The sequence below is a fragment of the Hypanus sabinus genome, chromosome 5, assembly GCF_030144855.1.
Source record: "Hypanus sabinus isolate sHypSab1 chromosome 5, sHypSab1.hap1, whole genome shotgun sequence".
NCBI classification, from domain to species: domain Eukaryota; kingdom Metazoa; phylum Chordata; class Chondrichthyes; order Myliobatiformes; family Dasyatidae; genus Hypanus; species Hypanus sabinus.
The window spans coordinates 35,581,871-35,607,272 of record NC_082710.1 but is presented as its reverse complement, the minus strand read 5'-3'; the positions used below and the strand labels follow the sequence as shown (position 1 = coordinate 35,607,272).

At 38.7% G+C, this 25,402-nt stretch overlaps 2 protein-coding genes across 3 annotated transcripts in view; both read left to right on the top strand.

The window, feature by feature from the left end:
* LOC132394055 (nicotinamide riboside kinase 1-like) overlaps positions 1–7,560 on the top strand; it is a 47,749-nt gene extending 40,189 nt beyond the window's left edge. The window contains exon 8 of the mRNA XM_059969725.1: positions 7,426–7,560. Coding sequence (XP_059825708.1) covers positions 7,426–7,448 — 23 coding nt within the window. The 3' untranslated portion in view covers positions 7,449–7,560. The remainder of the gene's footprint in view (positions 1–7,425) is intronic.
* Positions 205–25,402, top strand: part of carnmt1 (carnosine N-methyltransferase 1) — a 47,649-nt gene continuing 22,451 nt past the window's right edge. The window contains exons 1-5 of one of the 2 annotated variants that reach the window (XM_059969720.1): positions 205–469; positions 7,426–7,630; positions 9,604–9,770; positions 10,582–10,722; positions 19,082–19,260. In XM_059969720.1, coding sequence (XP_059825703.1) covers positions 228–469; positions 7,426–7,630; positions 9,604–9,770; positions 10,582–10,722; positions 19,082–19,260 — 934 coding nt within the window. In that variant the 5' untranslated portion in view covers positions 205–227. The remainder of the gene's footprint in view (positions 470–7,425; positions 7,631–9,603; positions 9,771–10,581; positions 10,723–19,081; positions 19,261–25,402) is intronic. The other variant, XM_059969722.1, reaches the window with a different exon arrangement.

Below are 25,402 nucleotides of genomic sequence, written 5' to 3'. Positions count from 1 at the left end.
TCAACGTCACAGCAGGAAACGTCTGATATATAAATAAGTTTTTGACCCAAAATGAGAGCATTTCGACAGGTCCATCCTCCCGTTCTCCGTGTTCCGTGCGATCTCGGGAATTGCTCAGTGATCCTCCTGGCCGGCAGGTGTCGCTGTTTCGCCCAGATTTGCCGCTTCCTCAGCGCTGGACGTAGTGGTGCATCCTCCGAGTAGGCGGGTGTCGCTGTGGCGAGCGTATGACGTTTGTGCCGCCGTTTTCGCGGCGTGGTTGTGAAGGCGTCGTTACGCTGCCGGTGGGGGGGAAGCGATGGAGAACGAGCGGGACCGTCTCTGCCCCATGGAAGAAAAAGAGGCAAAGGAGCAAGAGGACGAGGAGGAACGGCTGGAGAAAGAGCATTTCTGGAAAATCATTAATGCTTTTAGATATTATAGGTAAACTTGAAAACAAAACAGCCGGCAACCGACAGAGAGAGGGTGGGTAAGACACGAATCCAACTCGGGCCTGAGCTCCGGGGTAGAGGAGGTGAAGTGGGTAGCCGGTCGCAAGGCCATACTGACATTGGCACCGGCAGGTCTTTAACCGCTGGTTACTCGGAGATTGTTAATGATCTGAACATTTGTCCCGAGTCTTCCCTTTTTCAGAAAAGAATGTAGTAATTATTTGGTTTCAGTGGTGGGCTTCCTCATAGCATAACATATTTATTGGTGTATGGGCAATTGGTACCACGGTTAAATGTAATTTCACCGATTGGCTATCTAAACTTAAGAAATACTAGCTTTTTTTCGCGGAATGGAAAGGCAGAGAACACCATTACAAAGTCTTGGTTCAAATTGAAGGAACATCCTTGTGATTCTTCGTGTCACCTATGTATAGCCCTATTCGTGTTTGTATCACCTCTGTCGTTAATGCAGTTTTAGGATAGAGCTTAAGCCAATTTGTAACTGATAATTAATGCCCATCTGCTCAATTTTATTGTGGCTGGGGATCTTAGAATAATTAACTTTTTCTTTATTTTATAAATTATAATTTCAGTGCACAACTCTGCCAAATTAGGTGATCCAGCGTTATCTAAAATAATTGTTTTATAACTGAACTGTTTTAAAAATAAAATATATAATTTTCAATTGTTTCTTTGCTTTTTTAATCTTTCAGGCTTTGGTAATATTTTACTTATGCTTTGTAGTGTTTACACAGTGTATGAGAAATAAATGACAGTACTGATTGACTGTGTTTTAATCTGTTAGCATTAATATCTCTGGTACTCATTCACCACAAATCTGCCTTTTATTAGAATGCTTCTCAAATCAAATTTCAAAATTAGGGCACTTCTGCACTTTTGTCATAGAGCTCCTTTAATTTCTAAAAATACCAATAACTGATACTTGACACAATAAAATCTTTCAGGAGTACCATAGCCAAATTTGGCCATTTGACCATGATCTGCCATTTAGATTATGGCTCACTTGTGACCAAAACTATAAATGTGTTTATCTTTTACCCTTTACAATCATGTTATTAAGAACGTATCAATCTCAACTTTATAATTGACTGAGCATCAATTATGGTTTGTGGGAGACTTTTCCAGATTCTGCCTGTGACTGCATATTAGTGTTTGTTTAAGCTTTAGTCCCAAAAGGCCTGGCTCTGATTATTAGACAATTCTCCTTTTGCTATAGATTCCACAGTTAATGGATCCCATCAATTCTCCAAAAAATTCCTTTACACATACTGTATGTTATGGAAATTAGCAAAAGGAGACAGGTAATTCAATGCAAAATTCCTGTCAGTAAAATAGTACATTTGGAGATGAGAAATCAGGGAAAGATTTTGAAATAAATTAATTTTAATATTCTGCCTTAATAGTATCCATTACAATAAACTGATGTCTTGTGAAATGAGATTTTGCATATACTCCATTACCATTCCACCATACACTGGAAAATAATATTAACTAGCTATGAAAAGAGCTATTTAGAGAAGTCAAAATAAGTATTTTTGCATGCACTAAAACTATGCAAACTAAATCTAATAAAATTGCTTAAATAGCATTGATTTTAAATATTGAGTCTGTAATGCTGAGAATATGTTCAAATTTATATATTTTAAAATTGAATGACTCAATCTGAACTAATAGTTCCAGGGTGCTAGTGCTCCCATCAAAATTATGAACATTGAATTTGAAACTGCAAGAAATTGGAGAGAGAAAAAGGTAGAAAATGATAGAAACACAATGATCAGACACCATTTATGGACGGAGCAACACTGCTCAGATAAAAATGGAGTGAAGTTAGGGAGGAATGTTGCAAATTGAACATAATTTGGGGATGTTTGAGATTTTGCATTTGGTGAGGTATAGCATGGAAAGAAAATACTAAATAGGACTCTTGGCGAAGCAGATTTGAAATAAGTATTGACAGATCCTGAAAAGTTATCAGAACAGGTCAAAGAAATAGTTGAAAATTATCATCTGGTGTTTTTTATTAGCAAAATCGCATAATTTAAAAGTACAGAGATTATCCTGGAATTGTTCATATGCTATTTAGGCCACAGCTTGAGACTTGTGCAGTATCATAATCGCCAAATTGCTGATAGGATATCAGTACCCTAGAGAGGATCACTGAAGATTCATAAGGGTATTGCCAACATTGGAAAATTTTAGTGAAGAGGAAAGATTGAGTACATTGAGGTGTGAAAAATTGATATGCTTAAATAGAAAGAACCTATTCTCCTAGGAATTGAAAATCAGAGAGCATTAATTTGAAATAATTGATAAAAGGTCAGAGTTGAAATGAAAATAAAAATCACTCGGAGAATGGATAAGATTCGGAATACTTCCTGAATGGGTAGCTTAAGGTACTCTCATCACATTAATGAAGTTCTCGCTGTGTTTGTTCATTTTCTCCATCTGGGATGGTCCAGTTTTCTTGAAATATAATTTTTCCATGATTTGTGTTTGGATCAGTGACCTTTTATCATTGTTAGCTACAAAAGAAAATATAAATGGAGTAGGGTAGGGAAAGAGGATATCTCTACTAGGCTAGAATACAGTCAAGATTAAGTACCATAGAGAAGCTGTAATGCAAAATATTGACTAATGTATTTCTCCAATGGAAATCACCAGTATTAAATGCAAGAATATAAGGTATTAGCATATTGAAAACAGCCTTCCTTAGTGTTGCATAACCTCTGCACAGCAGCCTACTTGAAATAAGAATCAAAATAGTTGATAAATTGTGGTTAGATTTTCTTACTACTTTCCTGTAATAATGACCTATCTCCAAGATCAATCTATGTAAATGGTGTGGACAGTAGCAACAGACATAACTAGGAAAATTTGACTATAAATCACAAATTAAGATCGAGGCATGAAGTTCTACTCATGGATTATTTATCGTGCAAAAGCACTAAGGAAAGATATGCAGATGACATGAAGTATCAGTAGAACGCTGATGTTTCATGCTTAAACTAGCTGTCAGACATACACTTGGATTATGAATTGGCTTTAGTGAGGAGATAGTGCATGGATAGTGGAAAACTAGGCTTTGTGAGATCACTGACGTGCTTGACATTCTTTGAGTTTTGTAATTACAATATCCCCATCCATATGAAGAATAATAATGCTTGATTTCATTAAACTGTATCCAGTTTGTTCAAGTGAAGGACATTAAAATCACAGGAGCAGTGCCCAGTAGCACAGTCTGACTTGACATCTAAGTTTTCAAGTGAAGATTTTGCATGGATTTGTAAACAAGAATTCTATATTGCTGTGTTTATAACTATTCAAAGTAATAAGTTGCTGAAATAAAATCTTTAAGAAAGCATATTACATGGATTCTAAAACTTGAACTGTAGTTGCAATTTTAATGATATAACTGTTCTGAAAATAACCCAAAAGCATATTTTGTTGGTCTTTCAGATATGTTGTATAACACTTGTAGTTTAAATATTCTTCAAAAAATGCAAGTTAATTATTGTCCTTTCATGGTGTCTTTTAAATGTGATTAGCAGATCAACATCAGGTTTATTGTTACTGACTCATCTGAAATCCATTCACGTAGTGAAAATCCTTGCAGTGTTGCAGCTTTGTGGTAGAAAGGCACAAATCAATTATCAGTTATGTTTTTTCCAACTTAATTCTTATGCTATCCTTTTCTTAAGTGTCTGGCCATTTTCTGTTAAGTTCTACACTCAGTATTTTAAATGTAACTATTAAATAAACTCTACCCCTAGTTAAACAATGGAGCTGAATATCATGCAGGTGATCAGGCACAAATTTCAATTAAATGATAAGAGATTTGTTTATCTCACCTTAGGTATGTTTGTTGTTCTATTCAAGAAAAGGGTCCTTTTCATTGAATATGCTGTTTCTAAACCCATCTCTGGTTGCTTTGAACCTATTATCACATCATCATTACTTGCTAATGTGTCTAAAGTTATCTAAAATTGTGTATTGTGGCAGCAGCATATTAAAGTATTTAGTGACACATACACAAGAGTATAATGCTGAATTTTGATAAATGTCGATGCCCTTTGGTATTTTTATGGTAGTGTCATTTATATTAACACAACAAATACTTCAGGCGTTTCAGGTACCAGTTGCTTGTTTTATGTTATTTGCTTTTAATAATTATGGAGTCATAGACTATTAGCCCAACAAGTTGGTGCCAACTTCTAACAACGAAGGGTCTCGGCCCGAAACGTCGACAGTTATTTTTCCTATAGATGCTGCCTGGCCTGCTGCGTTCCACCAGGATTTTGTGCGTGTTGTTTGACTTTCCAGCGTCTGCAGATTTCCTCGTGTTTGTACATATCCTGTTTTAATTTGCCCATATTCCCTTTGTCCCTAAATTCTACCACTCACATACATTCTTGGGTCAATTTACACAGTCAGTTAACCTATCAGCTTGTAAGTCTTCGGGAGTAGGGTTATATGAAAGCAATGAAATGTAACTAATGTGCGTTCAACAGTGAGGAAAGTGAAATGTGAATTTTATACACGTCAGAAGTGATTCACAGTTGATATGAGTTTCAAATTAGAATGTTGGAAAATTCATTGTGGTTCGTGGTTATCTTTCTAGCCTGTTTAGTATTCCTTGTATTTAGATTTGTTGAACTGTTTACAATGTGCATATTTTAAAATTTATATGATGTCATTCAGCAAGAGAAATATGTTTTTCAAAAGGAAATGTGCTATCCAGAAGGTATCTTTTAGAAATAATAGTTAGCATAAGGCTGAATTGCAGAAATAAATTGGTTCATCATTACAAGAAGTTTTCTGTTCATCGTCACTGTCAAGATGATGAATTGCAATTTCATTTGGACATATTGGGCTGTGAATTTAGACTTCATTTACTTATCGAAAATAATGTTTCCTGTTAGTTTGCAGGATTTTAACTAAAATATGAATACTTTGTGCAGATGGGTTGAAATATTTTTTCCATTAACATAGAAGTGGGAAACATTCTATTTGGATTTACCAATGCACTGAACTAAACTTATGTAAAATGTTAGTGCTTGCTTTGGGCAGGGCACCATACCCTTGGAAATAGTTGAAAGCTTTTGACAGGGTATAGAACTGTGGAACATGAATGGACGCATTACGTTTACACAGACCAGAAACAGAATCTGGAGGTACTCTGCTTAAAGCAGAGAAGGCTTAAGAGAATCTGGGAACCATGCTTAAGTTACCTAAGGTGTTGGAGTAAATGGTTTAGAGCTAATGATAAGAGTACACAAGTTTAGGGTGATTAGCAAACTTTTGTGTTTGGATTGTGATGAATGTTCAAATAAATAAGTTATTTTATCATTTGGCTGACAAAATCTAAAGTAATTTTTTGCCATATAGTATGTAAGAAGACTTTATTTAGCTTAAGTTATACTGGTTGCATTATTGCAATCATTTTCTACTGTGTATGCATAAACATGTGATTGGCATTGATCTGAGAATTGTTAAAGCCAAGTGCATGGTTGGCATAGTTTTCAGAACATAAGAGCATGATGCAGTCAGTCATTTTTAAAAAAAGAATCAGTGTTGAATGAAACTGTTCAAAATCACTAAACTACAATAGATTGATAGGTCTTTGACATAATTTTACCTGTAAACTCATAAAATTTTATAGTTCTGTTCATAATTCTTCCTTTTTTTGTATAACTTTTGTTATAATTTTGTCTTTTTTTCCTCTGATTAATTAAAAAAGCATAATCATTGAGCAGCTAGAACACAGCTACAATATAGAAAGAGGACACAATCTCTTGGATCTCCATTAGCTCTCTATCCAACTCCCTGTGATTACTACCACTATATCATAGATCCTGACCTCTCTCTGTGAAGCACACTAGTTTAGTCAGTAGAGCCACAGAGGTGTTGGTTCAATCTTGATCTTGGGTCCTGTCTGAGTGAGGTTTGCATGTTCTTCTGGTGACCATATGGATTTCCTCTAGGAGTTGTGGTTCCCTCCCAAGTGCATGCATGTTGGTAGATTAATTGGCTTTTGTATCTAGAGTGCGGCTCAGACCTAGAATCTGAGGGGGGAATTGATGAGAATGTGGGGAGAATTGAAAGAAAGGGATCAATGTAACATTATTGTAAATAGGCAGCTGATGCTCTGTTTGGATGGTGGGCCAAAGGCCAACCTCTATACTAATGTTTTTATGACTCAGAAATAATTTTTCTCCTGTCACCTTTGAATTTTTCCACTCACTTCATTCTTATCATTCTGTCTTTCTTTACCTTTCATGAATTTAAACACATTCATCAGATCTTTTCTCAACTTACTCTGTTCCAAGGAAAACAATCTCACCTTCTATCCTGATGTCTCCAAAGCTAGTATACCTTTCCAAAAGTATAGTTCCCAGACTGTAAACAACACTTCATTTGTACCTGAGGCAGTGTTTTATACAACTTGTTGTGGTGTCCTTGTCCGTACTTTTTTTTTAACCTCTTTCTTAACCTTTTTTGCCACTTGACACTTTCAACAAACTGCACATGTACCCGTAGTTCTCTCTGTAATGATCCCCTTTTGGGATTTCACATTTTCCAGCACCACTTTCGATATTTCCTGCTCGACTGTTATAAGTTGGGTTTAGAAAAGGCTGTCATAGGTACTTGATTCTGACAGCTAATTACTTATTTCTTCCAAATTTGGAATGAACTTCAACCTAATATGTAGTGCACAACAATTAATGGATTCTATTGTGTTTTAAGCATATTTTTTTCATTTCTTAGTGCAATATAGTCAAATAAGGAAACTTGTAACCATAAATTTATGCTTTGAAATGTGATCATTATAAGTAAAGACTTCATAAAAAATATTTAAAACTTAGATGTAAGTTAAAAGCATCAAGAGCATTATAATTTGTAAGTTAAGCGATTTTGTCAATGCAAATATGTTCAAAATTTTTAAGCTTATTTATGATGCAATTTCACATTACAGGATATATGCACATGAGAGGGTAACTCGTTCTGAAAAGCAATTCCGGTCACTTCCAGCAGCTCATCGGAAGCTGCTTCCTAATTTTCTTCCTCATGTGAAAAAATTAAGAGAGTGTATTGAACATAACTATGAAATACTAAAAGAAATCATAAACAACTGCAATCATATGTTTGAAAATAAAGAATATGGATTCATTGACATGGAGGTAAGTGAAGCATAAATGTAACTTTTTGAAAACTGACCTCTATGTTGCCTTCAAATAATTGGATTTGCTTGCATTTTTAACTTGTGTCCCGTGTTCTTAGCAGGTCTAAGTACGTATATGCATGTATGATCAAAATTATCCTCGGCAAACTTTGTGCAGTATTTTGGTATAAAAGCAGAGTATAATGTAGGTCAGGCACCATTTGTGGAGAGACAGAATTAATGTTTCAAGTCAATAACCTGTCATCAGAATTAGCTGTGATAAAAGTGCTAATAAATGGTCATCAACCTGAAAATTTAACTTTATTTTTCCACATATGCTGCCTGCCATATTGAGTATAACCCTTGCTGATTTTATTCAAGTTATTTAATTTTGCAATATTTTGTTTTGGTATTCCTTTCTAACTTGGTTAGTATAGTTGTACAATATTAAAATAAGACTCTTTGTCCTTTACAATTTTATTAAATATTGTGACCTTATGATATAGTTAACTGATGTCACCCAAACTCTAAAGTTAGATAATAGGCTTTAATTCAAATGCCACGGAGGCTTTATTTCTCGTCTCTGAAGTTCTATCAATTTTAATAAAATCATTAATTATTGTTTCTCAGTGGGTAAATAGTGTAGCATTAAACTGACAAGTTGCAAGTTTTGAGATTCTCATTAAATTATTTCAACTGGCATGACAATTAGAATGACCTTTGTATCCCATCATGGGACAACATGAAAATGAACTTCATTTCTTCAGTGCTAAGTTGTGAGCCCAGCTGGAAAATGAACTTGGGTGGACAGTACATGATGATTATCAACCTTTGCTGCATATTTCTTGATTTAATATATATTTAAATAAGGTGTTGAGCTCAGGTTCATCAAAGCAAGTTTAGCAGGGTAATGTTATTTCACCATTTGTATACATTTAGCTATTTTGCATGATAAATGAACCACCTTTTGTAGAGTTGAAGACAGGGAAATCTTGAGGTATTAGGCAGGGAGTGGTTCTGGTTTGCATTCAGAAACAGCACCTAAAAGCGCAAGAAAAGTCACTTAGTTATTCAAACTATTGGAATGTCAGTGGTTATAAAAATGGGATGGAATATAAAAATTGAGGAACAATAATGAATCTTTCTAAAACCTTTTTAAGAACCAAGATGAAGCATTGCATATAGGTTTGGGCTCCATGAAGCAAATGTGTTAACGTTGAAGGGGATATATTTCACTGGGTGCATGAGGAAATATAACGAGGTACTGAAATTTAGGAATATTTTGCTTAAGATAATACTATAGAGGTAAAATAGAGACATCTGAGATTATGAAAAAAATAACAAAATAGACTTTCTCAGTGATTGCTGTACAGTATACACATTTAAAAGCAAAAAATTCAAGACTGGATGCAGCAGGTTCTCGTATGCAGAGTAACTACGTAGGCTGCCATTAATCTTAGAAAAGTCTTCTGCCTTTACTTAGAAGACTGTAGATTGATTCTCAGTCCCATATGTAATTTAGATTGCCATTTAGTGTAGTCCCAAGCAGTGTTGAATTATTGCTTTGTATGGTAAGGAATAGGAAGACAATGTCCCATTTGATATTTTGGGTTAACTGAAGAATTCTGTGCCACAATTTGAGGAAGAATACAGCATTCATTTGCATATCAACTGGTGAAAGCAAGGCTATGTCAGAGTTCAGGAATAGGTTCATTGGGTAGTTGATGGAGAGAAAATGGAGATATGGAAAAGCAGATACAAACATAGGAGCAAGAATTCATTTGAAAATTTAATGCAGAGGATGATCAGAAAGGTGAATAATTGATTTATAACTTCCGTGTAATTCTAATGAATTAACATAATGAGCTGGACAGAGCAAATATTTCAAGAAGAGAAATATAAATATTTTTGCAACAGGTCTTTCTTAATGGATTATTAATTTCCATGAGCCTTTCTCCCATCTGTTAATGTGATTATTTTTGGTTATAATAGACTGACTTGGGACGATTAAAACCAGCATCCACCTTTGATATGGACAAACTCAAGTCCACCATTAAGCAGTTTGTAAGAGACTGGAGTGAAGATGGCAAGGCTGAGCGGGATGCCTGTTATCGGCCGATCATTGAAGAAATCATAAAGCAGTTCCCTCGAGCAGAATGGTATATTATTGGTTCTACATACTTGAACTAAAATATAGTTGAACTTAAGCAAGTTGAGAGAGAGATTTGTTTTTGAACTTGTTTAATTGTTTTTGAAATTGAATTAAAAAAAAATCATTGTAATGTGATTCAGTTATCATTCTGGAAAGATACTGTGCTAAGGCAATATTTACTTTAGCATACAAACCTGAGTGTAACTTCCCTTCTCCTTAGCATCTTGTGTTTGAGTTTATGCCATTTGTAATTTTTGCTAACGAGAGCTTTTATAGGAACCTCCAGATTTAATGTGTTTTGCACTCCAAATAAGGAAAATTAGCCGTAATTGTATAGAATGGGAAATGGGCCTACCAATTCATGATGTTGTGCATAGCACTAACTCCATCGAGCATAATAACATTAATAGAATATGTCGTGATATTTCTGTGCTGCACAGTCAATAACTGAATTTTTAGTAATGTTTCAAAATTTCGTGTCTTTTGACCAAAAGTACAGTTTATTAAAATGAGCAACTTAACACTTCTGTGTATATGTAGTCACCTACCAGGAGGAGCTATTAGTAGTGGTATGAAATATGTGTTAGCCACTTGCACAGAAACTTTTGGAGCATACATTGTCAAACAAGTCATTGTCTACCATAGATTTGAAAATAAGATCAGTAAGATTAATTGTTGCTGTTTAAGATTCAGTGAGATTAACAAGTTGAAGGACAATCCATGCAAACCATTTGAAATGCTACTAATAGAATATTTCATTTCCCAGCTTAGTCCTTGCGCATCAAATTAATTGTTTCATTTTGCTTTTTTCAATGAAGCAATCCTGCTGATTTGAATATTCTTGTACCGGGAGCAGGACTTGGAAGACTGGCCTGGGAGATTGCTCGACTGGGTTATAGTTGCCAGGGTAATGAATGGAGTCTATATATGCTCTTCTGTTCACATTTTGTACTCAACAGGTAGAGTATAACTGCAGAACTTGAATCCTCTTTGTTTATAGTACATGATATTAAAGTATTATTCCAATTTAAAATAATTATAAAGGATTTGTTTTAGAAACAGAAAACAGAAATTGCTGGAATGCACACTTAAGGCTGCTACAACAACTCAATAAGATTATGTATAAGAAGCAGTCACTTTTCTGCCTTATCTCAATTCTTCTCATAGCCAAAAATCTAAATGTTCAGTATTCTTACTGAGTATCTACAGTTATTCATTACTCCTCTCTGGTCACTTTTTCAATGAAAGGGTACTCATTTTGTATATCTTCTCTCTATGCATATTCTCGTAATTCAAAGACCTGCCAGACAAAGTTACTCTGTTTATTCCTTAAATTTGCTATTCATACAAAGCTGTATGGGAGAGTAATTTTTGAAATGACAAAAATCTGTAAAGAGACATAGGCAATTTAGGCAAGTGGACAAGAATATAGAGATGAAATATAAAATGAGGAAAAGCTGAAGTGGGAGGAAAAGAGTTTTTTTTTAATGTAAGAAACTAATAAATATTGATATGGATCTTGTTTTGCTGGTTAAAGAAACAAAAACACAAGTAATAAGACAGTTGGCATAAAAATTAAGTGTATTTTGATACAATTCTGCAGAATTTTGGTGAGAGCACACTTGGAGGGAATTATGTGCATTTTTGGTTTCCAAAACTAAGGAAAGATGTACTTCCCTTTGAGGTAGTACTTGTGGTTTTACTGGATCAGTCCCTGGGGAAGAAAGAGAGAATGACCATGAGATACAGGAGCAGAATTAGGTCATTTGGCCCTTCAGGTTTGCTCCGCCATTTCATCATGGCTGATCCATTTTCCCTCTCAGCCCCATATGCCTTAACCCATATCCCTTCATGCCCTGAGTAATCAAGAATCTGTAAAGACTTGGACTCCACAGCTGCCAGTGCAACGAATTCCACAGATTCACCACTCTCTGGCTAAAGAAGTTCCTCCTCATCTGTGTTATAAAAGGACATCCCTGTATTCGGAGGCTGTGTCTTCTGGTTAGACTCTCCCACCAGAGGAAACATCCTCTCCACATCCACTCTATCAAGGTTTTACACCATTTGATAGGTTTCAATGAGGTCATCCCTCATTCTTCTGAATTCTAGTGAATACAGGCCCGGAGCCATCAAATGTTCTTCATATGACAAGTCATTCAATTCTGAAATCATTTCCATGAACCTCCTTTGAACCCTATCCAGTTTCAGCACATCCTTTCTAAGAAAAGGGGCAAGTGAAGCCTTATTTGTGCTTTATAAAGTCTTAACATTACACCCTTGCTTTTATATTCTAGTCCTCTTGAAATGAATGCTAACGTCATAATTACCTTCCTCACTGCAGACTCAATCTGTAAATTTACCTTTAAGGAATCCTGCACAAGGACTCCCATATTCCTTTGAGCCTTAGTTTTTTGTATTTTCTCTCCATTAAAAAACAGTCAACCCTTTCATTTCTTCTACCAAAGTGCATGACCATACACTTCCTGACACTGTATTCCATCTGCCACTTCTTTCCCCATTCTACCAATCTGTCCAAATCCTTTTGTATCCTCTCTACTTTCTCAAAACTACCTGCTCCTCTACCTATCTTCATATTGTCTGCAAACTTTGCATCAAAACCATTAATTCCATCATCCAAATCATTGACATTAAACAAAAAGAATCGGTCCCAACACAGAGCCCTGTGGAAAACACTAGTCACTGGCAGCCAACCAGAAAGGGCTCCATTTTTTTTTTCCACTCTTTGCCTCCTGCCAGTTAGCCACTGCTTTATTCAAGATAAAATCTATCCTGTAATACCATGAGCTTGTAGCTTGTTAAGCAGCCTTATGTGGCACCTTATCCAAGCCTTCTGAAAATCCAAGTACACAACATCAACCGATTCTCCTTTGTCTATCCTGCTTGTTATTTCTACAAAGAATGTCAACAGATTTGTCAGGCAGGAGATTCCCTTGAGGAAACCATGTTGACTGGCCTATTTACCATGTGGCGTATGGCCAAGCGATCTGAAGGTAGTGAGTTTGAGTCTCAGCCAAGGTAGCGTGTTGTGTCCTTGAGCAAGGCACTTAACCACACATTGGTCTAGTCCACCCAGCTGAAAATGGGTACCGGCAAAATGCTGGGGGTTAACCTCGCAATAGACTGGCGTCCTACCTGGAGGGGATTCTTGTACTCTCAGTGGCTTCATGGAAACCGGCATAAGCACCAGCCTGATGAGCCTATGAGACTCGGGACAGACTTTAACCTTTAACTCCAAGTACACTGAGACCTTACCCTTAACAGTCGACTCCAATATCTTCCCAACCATTGACATCAGACTAACTGGCCTATAACTTACTTTCTTCTGACTCTCTCCTTTCTCAGAATAACATCTGAGATCTTCCAGTCTTCTGGTACCATTCCAGAATCTAGTGATTCTTGAAAGATCACTAATGATGCCTCCAGAATCTCTTCAGCCACCTCTTTCAGAACCCTGGGGTGTACACCATCTGGTCTAGGTGACTTACCCACCTTCTGACCTTTCTGTTTCGCAAGAACCTGCTCCTTATTCATGTTAACTTCACACATTTCATAACCCCTACCCCTGGAATTTCCACCATACTGCTAGTGTCTTCCGCAGTGAAGCCTGATGCAAAATACTTAAATTCAGTTTGCCTGCCATTTCATTGTCCCCTATTATTGCCTGTACAGCATTGTTTTCCGGCAGTCTGGTATCTGCTCTTGCCTCTCTTTTACATTTTATTTCTGAAGAAACTTTTGGTGTCCTTTTTAAGATTATTGGCTAGCTTACTTTGTTGTTCCATCTTTGCCTTCTTAATGATTTTTAGTTGCTTTCTGTTGGTTTTAAAAGCTTCCCAATCCTCCAACTTCCCACTAATTTTTGCTCTATTATATGCCCTCTCTTTGGCTTTTATGATGACTTTGACTTCTATTGTTAGCCACGGTTATGTCATCTTTCTTTTAGAATTCTTCTTCCTCATTGGGATGTATATATCCTGTGCCTTCTGGATTGCTTCCAGATTTCTAGCCATTACTGCTCAGACATCATTCCTGTCAGTTTTATTTTCCAATCAATTCTGGTACATCTGAATTTAACTTTGCCTGAAATTTCAGTGTGAATTTGATCATAATATGATTACTTTCCCCTAAGGATTCTTTCACCTTGAGGTCTCTAATCAATTGTGGTTCATTGCACAACCCTCCCATCCAGAATAGCTGATCCCCTAGTGGGCTCAACCATGACCTGCTCTAAAAAGCCATCACCCAGGCTTTATAGAATAAGCCTCTTGGAATACAGCAGCAACTTGATTTTCCTAATCTACCTGCATATTGAAATCCCTCAAAACTATTGTAGCATTTCCCTTTCAGCATGCGTTTTCCATCTCCCGTTTGTAGATGACATCCTTACTACTATTTAGTGGTCTATATACAACTGCCATCAGGGTCTTTTTACCCTTGCAGTATCTTAGCTCAAACCTATGTAACCTCTTTCAAATGACTTTGAGTCCATTTTTTACCAACAGAGCAATGGCACCCCTCTGCCTTCCTGCCTCTCCTTTTGATACAATGTGTATTCTTATAATTTTCGTTCAGCCTTGATTCAGTGATGCCTACAGCATCATACGTGCCAATCTGTAACTGCTCTACAAGCTCATCTGCCTTATTCCGTATCCTCTGTGCATTCAAATAAATCACCTGTCTTCACCTTTTTTGATTTTATCCACCTTTTACATTACAACCCATTCTGTTGACTGCTGTTTTGCCCTAATACAGCCTCTTCTCACTACACATTGCCTCTGTTTGTAAACCAACTGCCTTATCTTCAGCACTATCACTTCAGTTCCCATACCCCTGCCAAATTAATTGAAACCCTCGTGAACAACGCTAGCTAACCTGCCTGCAAGGATATTGGACCCCCTTGGGTTCAGATGTAACCTGTCCCTTTTGTACATGTCATGCCTTCCCCAGAAAAGATCTCAATGATCCATAAATCTGAACCACTGCCTGCTGCACCACTTCCTCAGCCATGCATTCACCTGCCAAATTCTTACCCTCACAATCACGTGGCATGGGCAGCAATCCAGAGATTATTACCCTGCAGGTCCTGTTGTTTAGCCTTCAGTCTAGCTTTCTAAAATCCCTCTTCAGGACCCCTCACCTTGTCTACCTATGTTATTGTTGCCAATAGGTACCAAGCCTTCTCACTGCTCATGCTCGCCCTTGAGACCCGATCCGAGACATCCCTGATCCTGGCATCTGGGAGGCAACATACCATATATTCTTGATTGGTCAGGGCATGAAGGGATATGGGGAGAAGGCAGGAGATTATGGCAGATAGGAAATTGGATCAGCCATGATGAAATGTTTGAGCACTCTCAATGAGCCTAATGGCATTATTCTGCTCCTATACTAATGGTCTTATTGTCATCTGGGTGTCTCTGTCACACCCACAGAACCTCATCTCTCTGTTTCTCTGACTATGGAATCTGCTTTCATCACTGCAGTCCACTTCACCTCTGTGCTCTTCTAAGCCGCAGGACCAGACTCAGTGCCAGAGACCCGGTCACTGGCAACCCCTGGTAGGCCATACCCCTCAATAGCATCTAAAGTTGCATACTTAATATTAAGGTAAATGGCCCATTCCTCCTTCTGACAGTCACCCAGTTACCTGTCTCCTGCAATCTAGGGGTGACTACTTCCCTGTAGCTCCTGTGTATCACCTCCTTACTCTCCCATATAAATCAAAGTTTATCGAGCTTCAGCTCTCTCACTTGACAGACATGTTCATCTGAGACCCTAGAGGTCTCCCAGACTTCCCACATCCCACACATAGTACAAAACACTGCTGGAGCCATCCTCACTGAACTACTATGCCCTGACAGATGAGGAATGAACAAATAAGAACACAAAGAGAGTAATTTAACTCACCCAAGCCTAATCTCGCATAAACCAGATGAGCCATAGCAACTTTAAACACTGGCACTCTCTAAAGAATGGCCATTCCACTTGCACATGGCCCTTTCTACTGAATCCTTCTTGTTGATTGATTGCTCGTCAACTCAGAGAAACTGCCATGAAGCTCTGCATTTAAAATCTCAATCACCGTCCTGATTGAAAGCTAACTTTTTAGGCACCCTTAACACTGATTGTCCAACTCAAAGAAAATTGCCGTAAAACTGCTTTTTAAATCTTGAATGCGGACGTGACTGAGTGTTAGTTCTTCTTACACTCTGCCTCTTGCTGATTGGGCACACCTCAACTCAGAGAAACTGCCACAAAGCTTTCCCTTTAAAATATCAAACATTGTCCTTATTAAACTTTGAAGGTATGAGACATGAATTAGCTAAGATAGACTGGCAAATGATACTTAAAGGGTTGAAGGTGGATATGCAATGGCAAGCATTTAAAAATCACATGGATGAACTACAACAAGTGTTCATCCCAGTTTGGCAAAAGAATAAACCAGGGAAGGTAGTGTACCTGTGGCTGACAAGGGAAATTAGGGGTAGTATCAATTCCAAGGAAGAAACATACAAATTAGCCAGAAAAAGTGGCACACCTGAGGACTGGGAGAAATTCAGAGTCCAGCAGAGGAGGACAAAGGGCTTAATTAGGAAAGGGAAAAAAGATTATGAGAGAAAGCTGGCAGGGAACATAAAAACTGACTGTAAAAGCTTTTATAGATATGTGAAAAGAAAAAGATTGGTACAACTGCAGTAGAACCTCTCTGCTCCTGTACTCGAATCCTCTTGCAAGCAGTGCCAAATGTAGGTCCCTTACAGTCAGAAACAGGTGAACTGATCATGGGGAACTTGGCAGACCAATTGAAGAACTACTTTGGTTTTGTCTTTACTAAGGAGGACATGAATAATCTTCCGGAAATAGTAGGGGACCGAGGGTCTAGTGAGATGGAGGAACTGAACTGAGGGAAATACATGTTAGTAGGGAAGTGGTGTTAGGTAAATTGAAGGGATTAAAGACAGATAAATCCCCAGGGCCAGATGGTCTGCATCCCAGAGTGCTTAAGGAAGTAGCCCAAGAAATAGTGGATGCATTAGTGATAATTTTTCAAAACTCCTTAGATTCTGGATTAGTTCCTGAGGATTGGAGGGTGGCTAATGTAACCCCACTTTTTAAAAAAGGAGGGAGAGAGAAACTGGGGAATTATAGACCGGTTAGCCTGACATCAGTGGTGGGGAAAATGTTAGAGTGGGTTATCAAAGATGAGATAACAGCACATTTGGAAAGAGGTGAAATCATCGGACAAAGTCAGCATGGATTTGTGAAAGGAAAATCATGTTTGACGAATCTTATAGAATTTTTTGAGGATGTAACTAGTAGAGTGGTTGGGGAGAACCAGTGGATGTGGTATATTTGGATTTTCAAAAGGCTTTTGACAAGGTCCCACACAGGAGATTAGTGTGCAAACTTAAAGCACACGGTATTGTGGGCATGGTATTGATGTGGATAGAGAATTGGTTGGCAAACAGGAAGCAAAGAGTGGGAATAAACAGGACCTTTCCAGATTGGCAGGCGGTGACTAGTGGGGTACTGCAAGGCTCAGTGCTGGGACCTCAGTTGTTTACAATATATATTAATGATTTAGACGAGGGAATTAAATGCAGCACCTCCAAGTTTGCAGATGACACAAAGCTGGGCGGCAGTGTTAGCTGTGAGAAGGATGCAGGGTGACTTGGAAAGGTTAGGTAAGTGGGCAAATCCATGGCAGATGCAGTTTAATGTGGATAAATGTGAGGTTATCCACTTTGGTTGCAAGAACAGGAAAACAGATTATTATCTGAATGGTGGCCGATTAGGAAAAGGGGTGGTGCAACAAGACCTTGGTGTCATTGTACACCAGTCATTGAAAGTGGGCGTGGAGTTACAGCAGGTGGTGAAAAAGGCAAATGGTATTTTGCATTCATAGCAAAAGGATTCGAGTACAGGAGCAGGGAGGTTCTACTGCAGTTGTACAAGGCCTTGGTGAGACCACAGCTGGAGTATTGTGTGCAGTTTTGGTCCCCTAATCTGAGGAAAGACATTCTTGCCATAGAGGGAGTACAAAGAAGGTTCACCAAATTGATTCCTGGGATGGCAGGACTTTCATATGAAGAAAGACTGGATCGACTAGGCTTATACTTGCTGGAATTTAGAAGATTAAGGGGGGGATCTTATTGAAATGTATGAAATTCTAACAGGATTGGACAGGCTAGATGCAGGAAGATTGTTTCCAATATTGGGGGAGTCCAGAACGAGGTGTCACAGTTTAAGGATAAAGGGGAAGCCTTTTAGGACTGAGATGAGGAAAAACTTCTTCACACAGAGTGGTGTATCTGTGGAACTCTTTGCCACAGGAAACAGTTGAGGCCAGTTCATTGGCTATATTTAAGAGGGAGTTAGATATGGCCCTTGTGGTTAAAGGGATCGGGGGTATGGAGAGAAAGCAGGTACAAGGTTCTGAGTTGGATGATCAGCCATGATCATACTGAATGGCGGTGCAGGCTTGAAGGGCCGAATGGCCTACTTCTGCACCTATTTTCTATGTTTCTAAAAGTTAGCTCCATTTATGCAGCCCTGACATTGATTGTCCAACTCAGAGTTTGAGTTATGTTCACAAAAGATAAAAAGATGGAGATAGGAGAGTAGATGCTGAGAGAGTGATATCTCAGATTTAGAGGTGAGTGATGAGGACTGATGAAGAATTACTTTCCTCCATGTATTGAAAATCTTGAGAATTTTCTGTGAAAACCTTGAGAATTTTTGTGCTGGAGCGTTGTGGTTACTTAGAATCATGAACACAGATTTTTGGCTTCAAAAGGAATTGAAGGGATGAGTGGATCAGGCTCATCAGATGATGAGTCCCTGAAAGTGAGTCCATTGGTCCATTTCAGTAATGTAGCAAGTGAAGTTGAGTGGTTATCCCCTTTGATTCAAGAGCCTGATGATTGAGGTGTAGTAACTAACTGAACCTGACGGTGTGAGTCCTGAGACTTACGTATCTTCAGACAGTAAGTCCTGGATGGTGTTTTCCTGTGACAGTGTTTCATGTAGATGTGTCAGTGGGCTTTACCCGTGATATACTGGGCCGTATCCTCTACTTTTTGGAGGATTTTCCATTCAAAGGCATTGGTGTTTCCATACGACCTTAATGTACTGCATTAGTCATAATCTACATGAATTAGTGGAGCAGCCTCAAAAGGGTTTAATGACATCCTTCATAGGTTCTTGCTGTGTATTCCCTGTTGTCATGTTTGTTTTAGGGTACCAGAATTTCATTTTTTATGAGTATGCTCATATAATTTATCAATTTTCTTTTAGATGTTCTGGAGTTAATACAATGACTATCTATCCTTGGATCCATCAGTTTAGTAACAATAAGCGATCAGCTGATCAGATTCGACCAGTACATTTTCCTGATGTTGATTCTCACAGTCTTCCTCCTCATGCTAACTTTTCTATGACAGCAGGAGATTTTCAGGAGATATACACAGAACCAAGTAAGTACATCATCTCTTGATCTGTGAATATTATTTTTATATGTAGGTCAGCGTGTGTGTGTGTGTGTGTGTATATATATATATACACGCACACGCACACGCACACGCACACGCACACGCACCCCTGGTCTAAATTTCTTACTGTGACTAGCTAAGTGAGTGAGAGATGACTTGATTTCCAAAGGGCATTAAGTTAAAGAAGACACATTTCTATGATTTTTTAAGCAAGATTACTTTTTTATTTCCATCTTTTACAGTTTCAAACTAGCAAAACAAAGGGCCCGAAGCAAAGGTTTGGGCACACTGCATGGTTAGTACTTAGTAACACCCCCTTTGGAAAGTATCACAGCTTGTAAACACTTTCTGTATCCAGCTAAGAGTCTTTCAATTCTTGTTTGGGGGATTTTCGCCCATTCTTCCTTGCAAATGACTTCTAGTTCTGTGAGATTCTTGGGCCGTCTTGCATGCACTGCTTTTTTGAGGTCTATCCACAGATTTTCAATGATGGTCAGGGGACTGTGAGGGCCGTTCCAGAACCTTCAGCTTATGCCTCTTGAGGTAGTCATTTGTGGATTTTGAGGTGTGCTTAGGATCAATTATCCTGTTGTAGAAGCCATCCTCTTTTCATCTTCAGCTTTTTAAGAGACGGTGTGATGTTTGCTTCTAGAATTTGCTGGTATTTAATTGAATTCATTCTTCCCTCTACCAGTGTAGTGTTCCCCGTGCCACTGACTGCAACACAAGCCCAAAGCATGATTGATCCACCCCTGTGCTTAACAGTTGGACAGGTGTTCTTTTCATGAAATTCTGCACCCTTTTTTCTCCAAACTTGCTCATTGCGGTCAAACAGTTCTATTTTAACTTCATCAGTCCATAGGACTTGTTTCCAAAATGCATCAAGCTGGTTAGATTTTCCTTTACAAACTTCTGACGCTGAATTTTGTGGTGAGGACGCAGGAAAGGTTTTCTTCTGATGACTCTTCCCTAAAGGTCATATTTGTGCATGTGTCACTGCACAGTAGAACACTGCACCACCACTCCAGAGTCTGCTAAATCTTCCTGAAGGTCTTTTGCAGTCAAATGGGGGCTTTGATTTGCCTTTCTAGCAATCTTACGATCAGTTCTCGTGAAAAGTTTTCTTGGTCTTCCAGACCTCAACTTGACCTCCACTGTTCCTGTTAACTGCCATTTCTTAATTACATTACTAATTGAGGAAGCAGCTACCTGAAAACACTTTGCTATCTTCTTATAGCCTTTTCCCGCTTTATGGGCATCATTTCTTTTAATTTTCAGAGTGCTAGGCAGCTGCTTAGAGGACCCCATGGCTGCTGATTGTTGGGACAAGGTTTGAGGAGTCAGCGTATTTATAACACTTTGAAAATTGTATGACCTGGCCTTTCCTAACGATGATTGTGAACAAGCCATAGCCTGAACAAGCTAATTAAGGTCTGAGACCTTGGTAAAAGTTATCTGAGAGTTCAAATCTCTTGGGGTGCCCAAACTTTTGCTTGTGTGTGTGTGTGTGTGTGTGTGTGGCTGTATAATATATATATTGGATATTTAATAATGAACTGTAAAATGGTTGTGTTAAGGTGTTAAGAAACTTATGCCTTTTTAAACATGATGTTTTATTGCAAAGCTAGGTAATTAAAAAAAAATTATGGCCTGGATCATGGTGGGTGCAGCCACTGTCTCCTGCACTACTTACAGTTTCATTGAACAGACATGCATCTGGTCTCAGTTTGAAGAACCAAACTCACTGGCATTCAATATCTTTTGAGTCCAGCAATAAAGCCTCAAATAACAAATTATTGTCAAAGGGTGTTAAAAACCTTGTATCCTTCACTTTGAGAAGGATTGGATAAATCCTTTATAATAAGAATGTTAACAAGGTCATGTGAAGGCCAGAAGAATGGGATTAATTACTTAGAAGACACATGCTTCTGAAATACATACTTCTGCATACTGTTGACCTATCAGGAGAAAGCTGCAGCAATCAGGTCTCTGGCACTGAGGCTGGCTCTAACTCAAAAGTGGGGGAAGAAGAGGAATTCCTTAGTTAAGTAGGAGACGGATAGGAACAGACAAGTTAGGAAAGCGTTTAATTAGAATAAGGGAAAATATGAGGCTATCAGGCAGGATAGCCTGGAAACATAAATTGGAAGCAGATGTTCTCAGGAAAATGTACGGAAGAAATGTGCCAAATGTTCAGGGGATATTTGTGTGGAGTTTTGCATAGGTACGTTCCAATGAGACAGGGAAAGGATGGTAGGGTACAGGAACCGTGGTGTACAAACGCTGTTGTAAATCTAGTCTAGAAAAAAAGAAGAACTTACGAAAGGTACAAAAAGCTAGGTAATGATACAGAGCTAGAAGATTATAAGGCTAGCAGGAAGGAGATCAAGAAAGAAATTAGGAAAGCCAGAATGGGCAATGAGAAGGCCTTGGCAGTCAGGATAAGGAAAACCACAAGGCATCCTACAAGTGTGTTAAGAGCAAGAGGATAAGATGTGAGAGAATAGGACCAATCAGCTGTGACAGTGAAAAAATGTGTATGGAACCGGAGGAGATAGCAGAGGTACTTAATGAATACTTTGCTTCAGTATTCACTACGGAAAAGGAACTTGGCGATTGTAGGGATGACTTACAGCAGACTGAAAAGCTTGAGCATGAAGATATTAAGAAAGAGGATGTGCAGGAGCTTTTGGAAAGCATCAAGTTGTATAAGTCACCGGGACCAGACAAGAAGTACCCTAGGCTACTGTGGTAGGTGAAGGAGGAGCTTACTGAGCCTCTGGTGAGATCTTTGTATCATCAATATCGATGGGAGAAGTTGTGGAGGATTGGAGGGTTGTGGATGCTGTTCCATTATTCAAGAAAGGGAGTAGAGATAGCCCAGGAAATTATAAATCAGTGAGTCTTACTTCAGTAAGTTGATGGAGAAGATTCTGAGAGGTAGGATTTATGAACATTTGGAGAGGCATAATATGATCAGGAATAATCAGCATGGCTTTGTGAAAGGCAGGTCATGCCTTTGTGACTAAACACGTTGATGGTAGAGCAGTAGATGTGAATGAATTTACCCTATGCAAGGCTTATTGAGAAAGTGAGGAGGCATGGGATCCAAGGGGAAGTTGTTTTGTGGATCCAGAACTGGCTTGCCCACAGAAGGCAAAGAGTGGTTGTAGATGAGTCATATTCTGCTTGGAGGTCAGTCACCAGTGGTATGCCTCAGGGATCTGTTCTTGGACCCCTACTCTTCGTGGGTTTTATAAATGACCTGGATGAAGAAGTGGAGGGATGGGTTAGTAAATTTGCTGATGACACAAAAGTTGGGAGTGTTGTGGATAGTGTGGAGGGCTGTCAGAGGTTACAGCAGGACATTGATAGGATGCAAAAATGGACTGAGAAGTGGCAGATGGAGTTCAACCCAGAAAAGTGTAAGGTGGTTCATTTTGATAGCTCAAATATAATGACAGAATATAGTATTAATGGTAAGACTCTTGGCTGTGTTTAGGATCAGAGGGAACTTAGGATCCGAGTCCACAGGACGCTCAAAGCTGCTGCGCAGGTTGACTCTGGTTAAGAAAGCATATGGTGCATTGGCCTTCATTAATCATGGGATCAAGTTTAGGAGCCGAGAGGTAATGTTGCAGCTATATAAGACCTTGGTCAGACCCCACTTGGAGTACTGTTCTCATTTCTGGTTGCCTCACTACAGGAAGGATGTGGAAACCATAGAAAGGGTGCAGAAGAGATTTACAAGGATGTTGCCTAGATTGGGGAGTATGCCTTTTGAGAATAGGTTGAGTGAACTCAGCCTTTTTCCCTTGAAGCGACAGAGGATGACAGGTGACCTGATAGAGGTGTATAAGATAATGAGAGGCATTGATTGTGTGGAAAGTCGGAGGCTTTTTCCCAGGGCTGAAATGGCTAGCATGAGAAGGCACAGTTTTAAGGTGCTTGGAAGTAGGTACAGAGGAGATATCAGGGGTAAGATTTTTACGCAGAGAGTGGTGAGTGCATGGGATGGGCTGTTAGCAATGTTGGTGGAGGCAGATACAATAGGGTCTTTTAAGAGACTCCTGGACAGGTACATGGAGCTCAGAAAAATAGACGGCTATGGGTAACCTTAGGTAATTTCTCAGATAAGGACATGTTCGACACAGCTTTGTGGGCCAAAGGACCTGTATTGTGCTTTAGGTTTTCCATGTTTCTATGCAGACATGAGACTTTGTGAATATAAAAGAGGCACCCGGATGGTTGTTGCCTCCCAGGTGCCAGAGTCAGGGACGTCTCCAATCGGGTCCACAGCATTCTAGAGGGTGAACAGCCAGAAGTCTTGGTACATGTTGGAACCAATGACATAGGTAGGAAAAGGGATGAGGTCCTGAAAAGAGAATATTGAGAGTTAGATAGGAAACTGAAAAGCAAGACCTCAAGTGTTGTAATCTCTGGTTTGCTCCCTTTGCCACGCACAAGTGAGTGTAAGAATAGGATGATTTAGCGGATGAATGTGTGACTGAGGAATTGTGCTGGGGGAGGGGGGGTAGCAGAATTTCAGATTTATGGATCGTTTGCATCTGTTCTCAGGAAGGTATGACTTGTTTAAAAAGGGTGGGTTACACCTGAACTTTAGAGGTCCAATATCCTGAGGGCAGTTTTGTTAGAGCTGTTGTGGAGGGTTTCAACTAATTTGGCAGGGGAGTGGTAACCTGAGTGATGGGGCAGTTAGTATACAAGGAGATGTAGTTTGTAGTGTAGAAGGGGATAAAAATTTGAGAACTTAACTTCTGGTAAAATGGCAAAATTGAAAAGGGTGAATACAGGATGGAATGTGTTATATTTAAATGCATGCAGTATATGGTATAAGGTAGAAGATCTTGTAGCACAGTTAACAGATTGGTAGGGTATGACGTTATGGGCATCACTGAGTTGTGACTGAAAGAAGATCATAGTTGGGAGCTTAACATCTAGGAGTACCTTTTGTAAAGCACGGGCAGGTAGGCCCGTTAGTGCCTCTGTTAGTAAAAAAAATGATAGAACATAGAATCCTTGTGGGTAGATTTAAGAAAGTGCAATGATAAAAAGACCCTGATGGGTGTTATATAAGGGTCTTTGAATAGTAGCAAAGATGTGGGGTACAAATTACGACGGTACGTAGAAAAGCATGTAAAAAGGGCAATATTACAATAGTCATAGGGCATCTTAATATGCAGGTATTGGAGAAATCAGGTTAGTGCTGGGTCCTACAGGTAAAATTTGTAGATTGCCTATGAGATGGATTTTTAAAAGAAGCTTGTGGTTGAGCCCACCAGTAAAATGATAATTGTGGATTGGGTATTGTCTAAGGTTTCACGCGACCACACTGATGGACATGTGTGGTGTCTTGTTACACTGGCCCCAGCTTCCATTTTGTTTCAAACCAAACACTGGTATATATGAATGATGGGAAGGCAGACTACCTTATTAATATGTATTAGATATTCTCCGTGCACATGCAGGTTTTCAGATGGGATCATTCAAATTTGTAAACAGAAACAGCGTCTCTGTGTTTTAACAAGAAATCCACGCTAAATATCCAGATATTTACATGTGTTACGATACTTGTTGAATAACTCAAGTTTCAAAATAAAATTGAAGAAAAATATTCCAATGGCAATGAATGCAAAACAAGGTAGACACTGAGTGCTGAAATTTCCAAGACACTTGGACACTAGATTACTTCATCAAGCAAGCTGGGAAACCAGTTTGTCTCGTATGCCTAGAAAATGTTGCTGTGAAGAAGGTGGCAAATATCAGGCGACATTACGAGACCTGCCATAGTGGAAATTTTAACAAGTTTACCAGGCAAGCAAGGAAAGATGAAGTTAAGCGAATGAAAGCTAGGAGAACAAACGTCTTTTTTTTGCCAGGAAAAGCAGTGAAGATGAGGGAAGTACCTGTGCTACTCCATTTGATGTGGAAGTGGACACTGCATCAGAAATTTTTCAAATGGAATTGATTGAGATGCAGTGTGACGATATACTGAGATTGAAATTTCATTTTGAAGATGTTTCAGTGCTTGACTTCTATAGAAAATATATTCATCCAAGAGGGAAGTATCCTAACTTAGTGGATCATGCAAAAAAGATGGCATCAT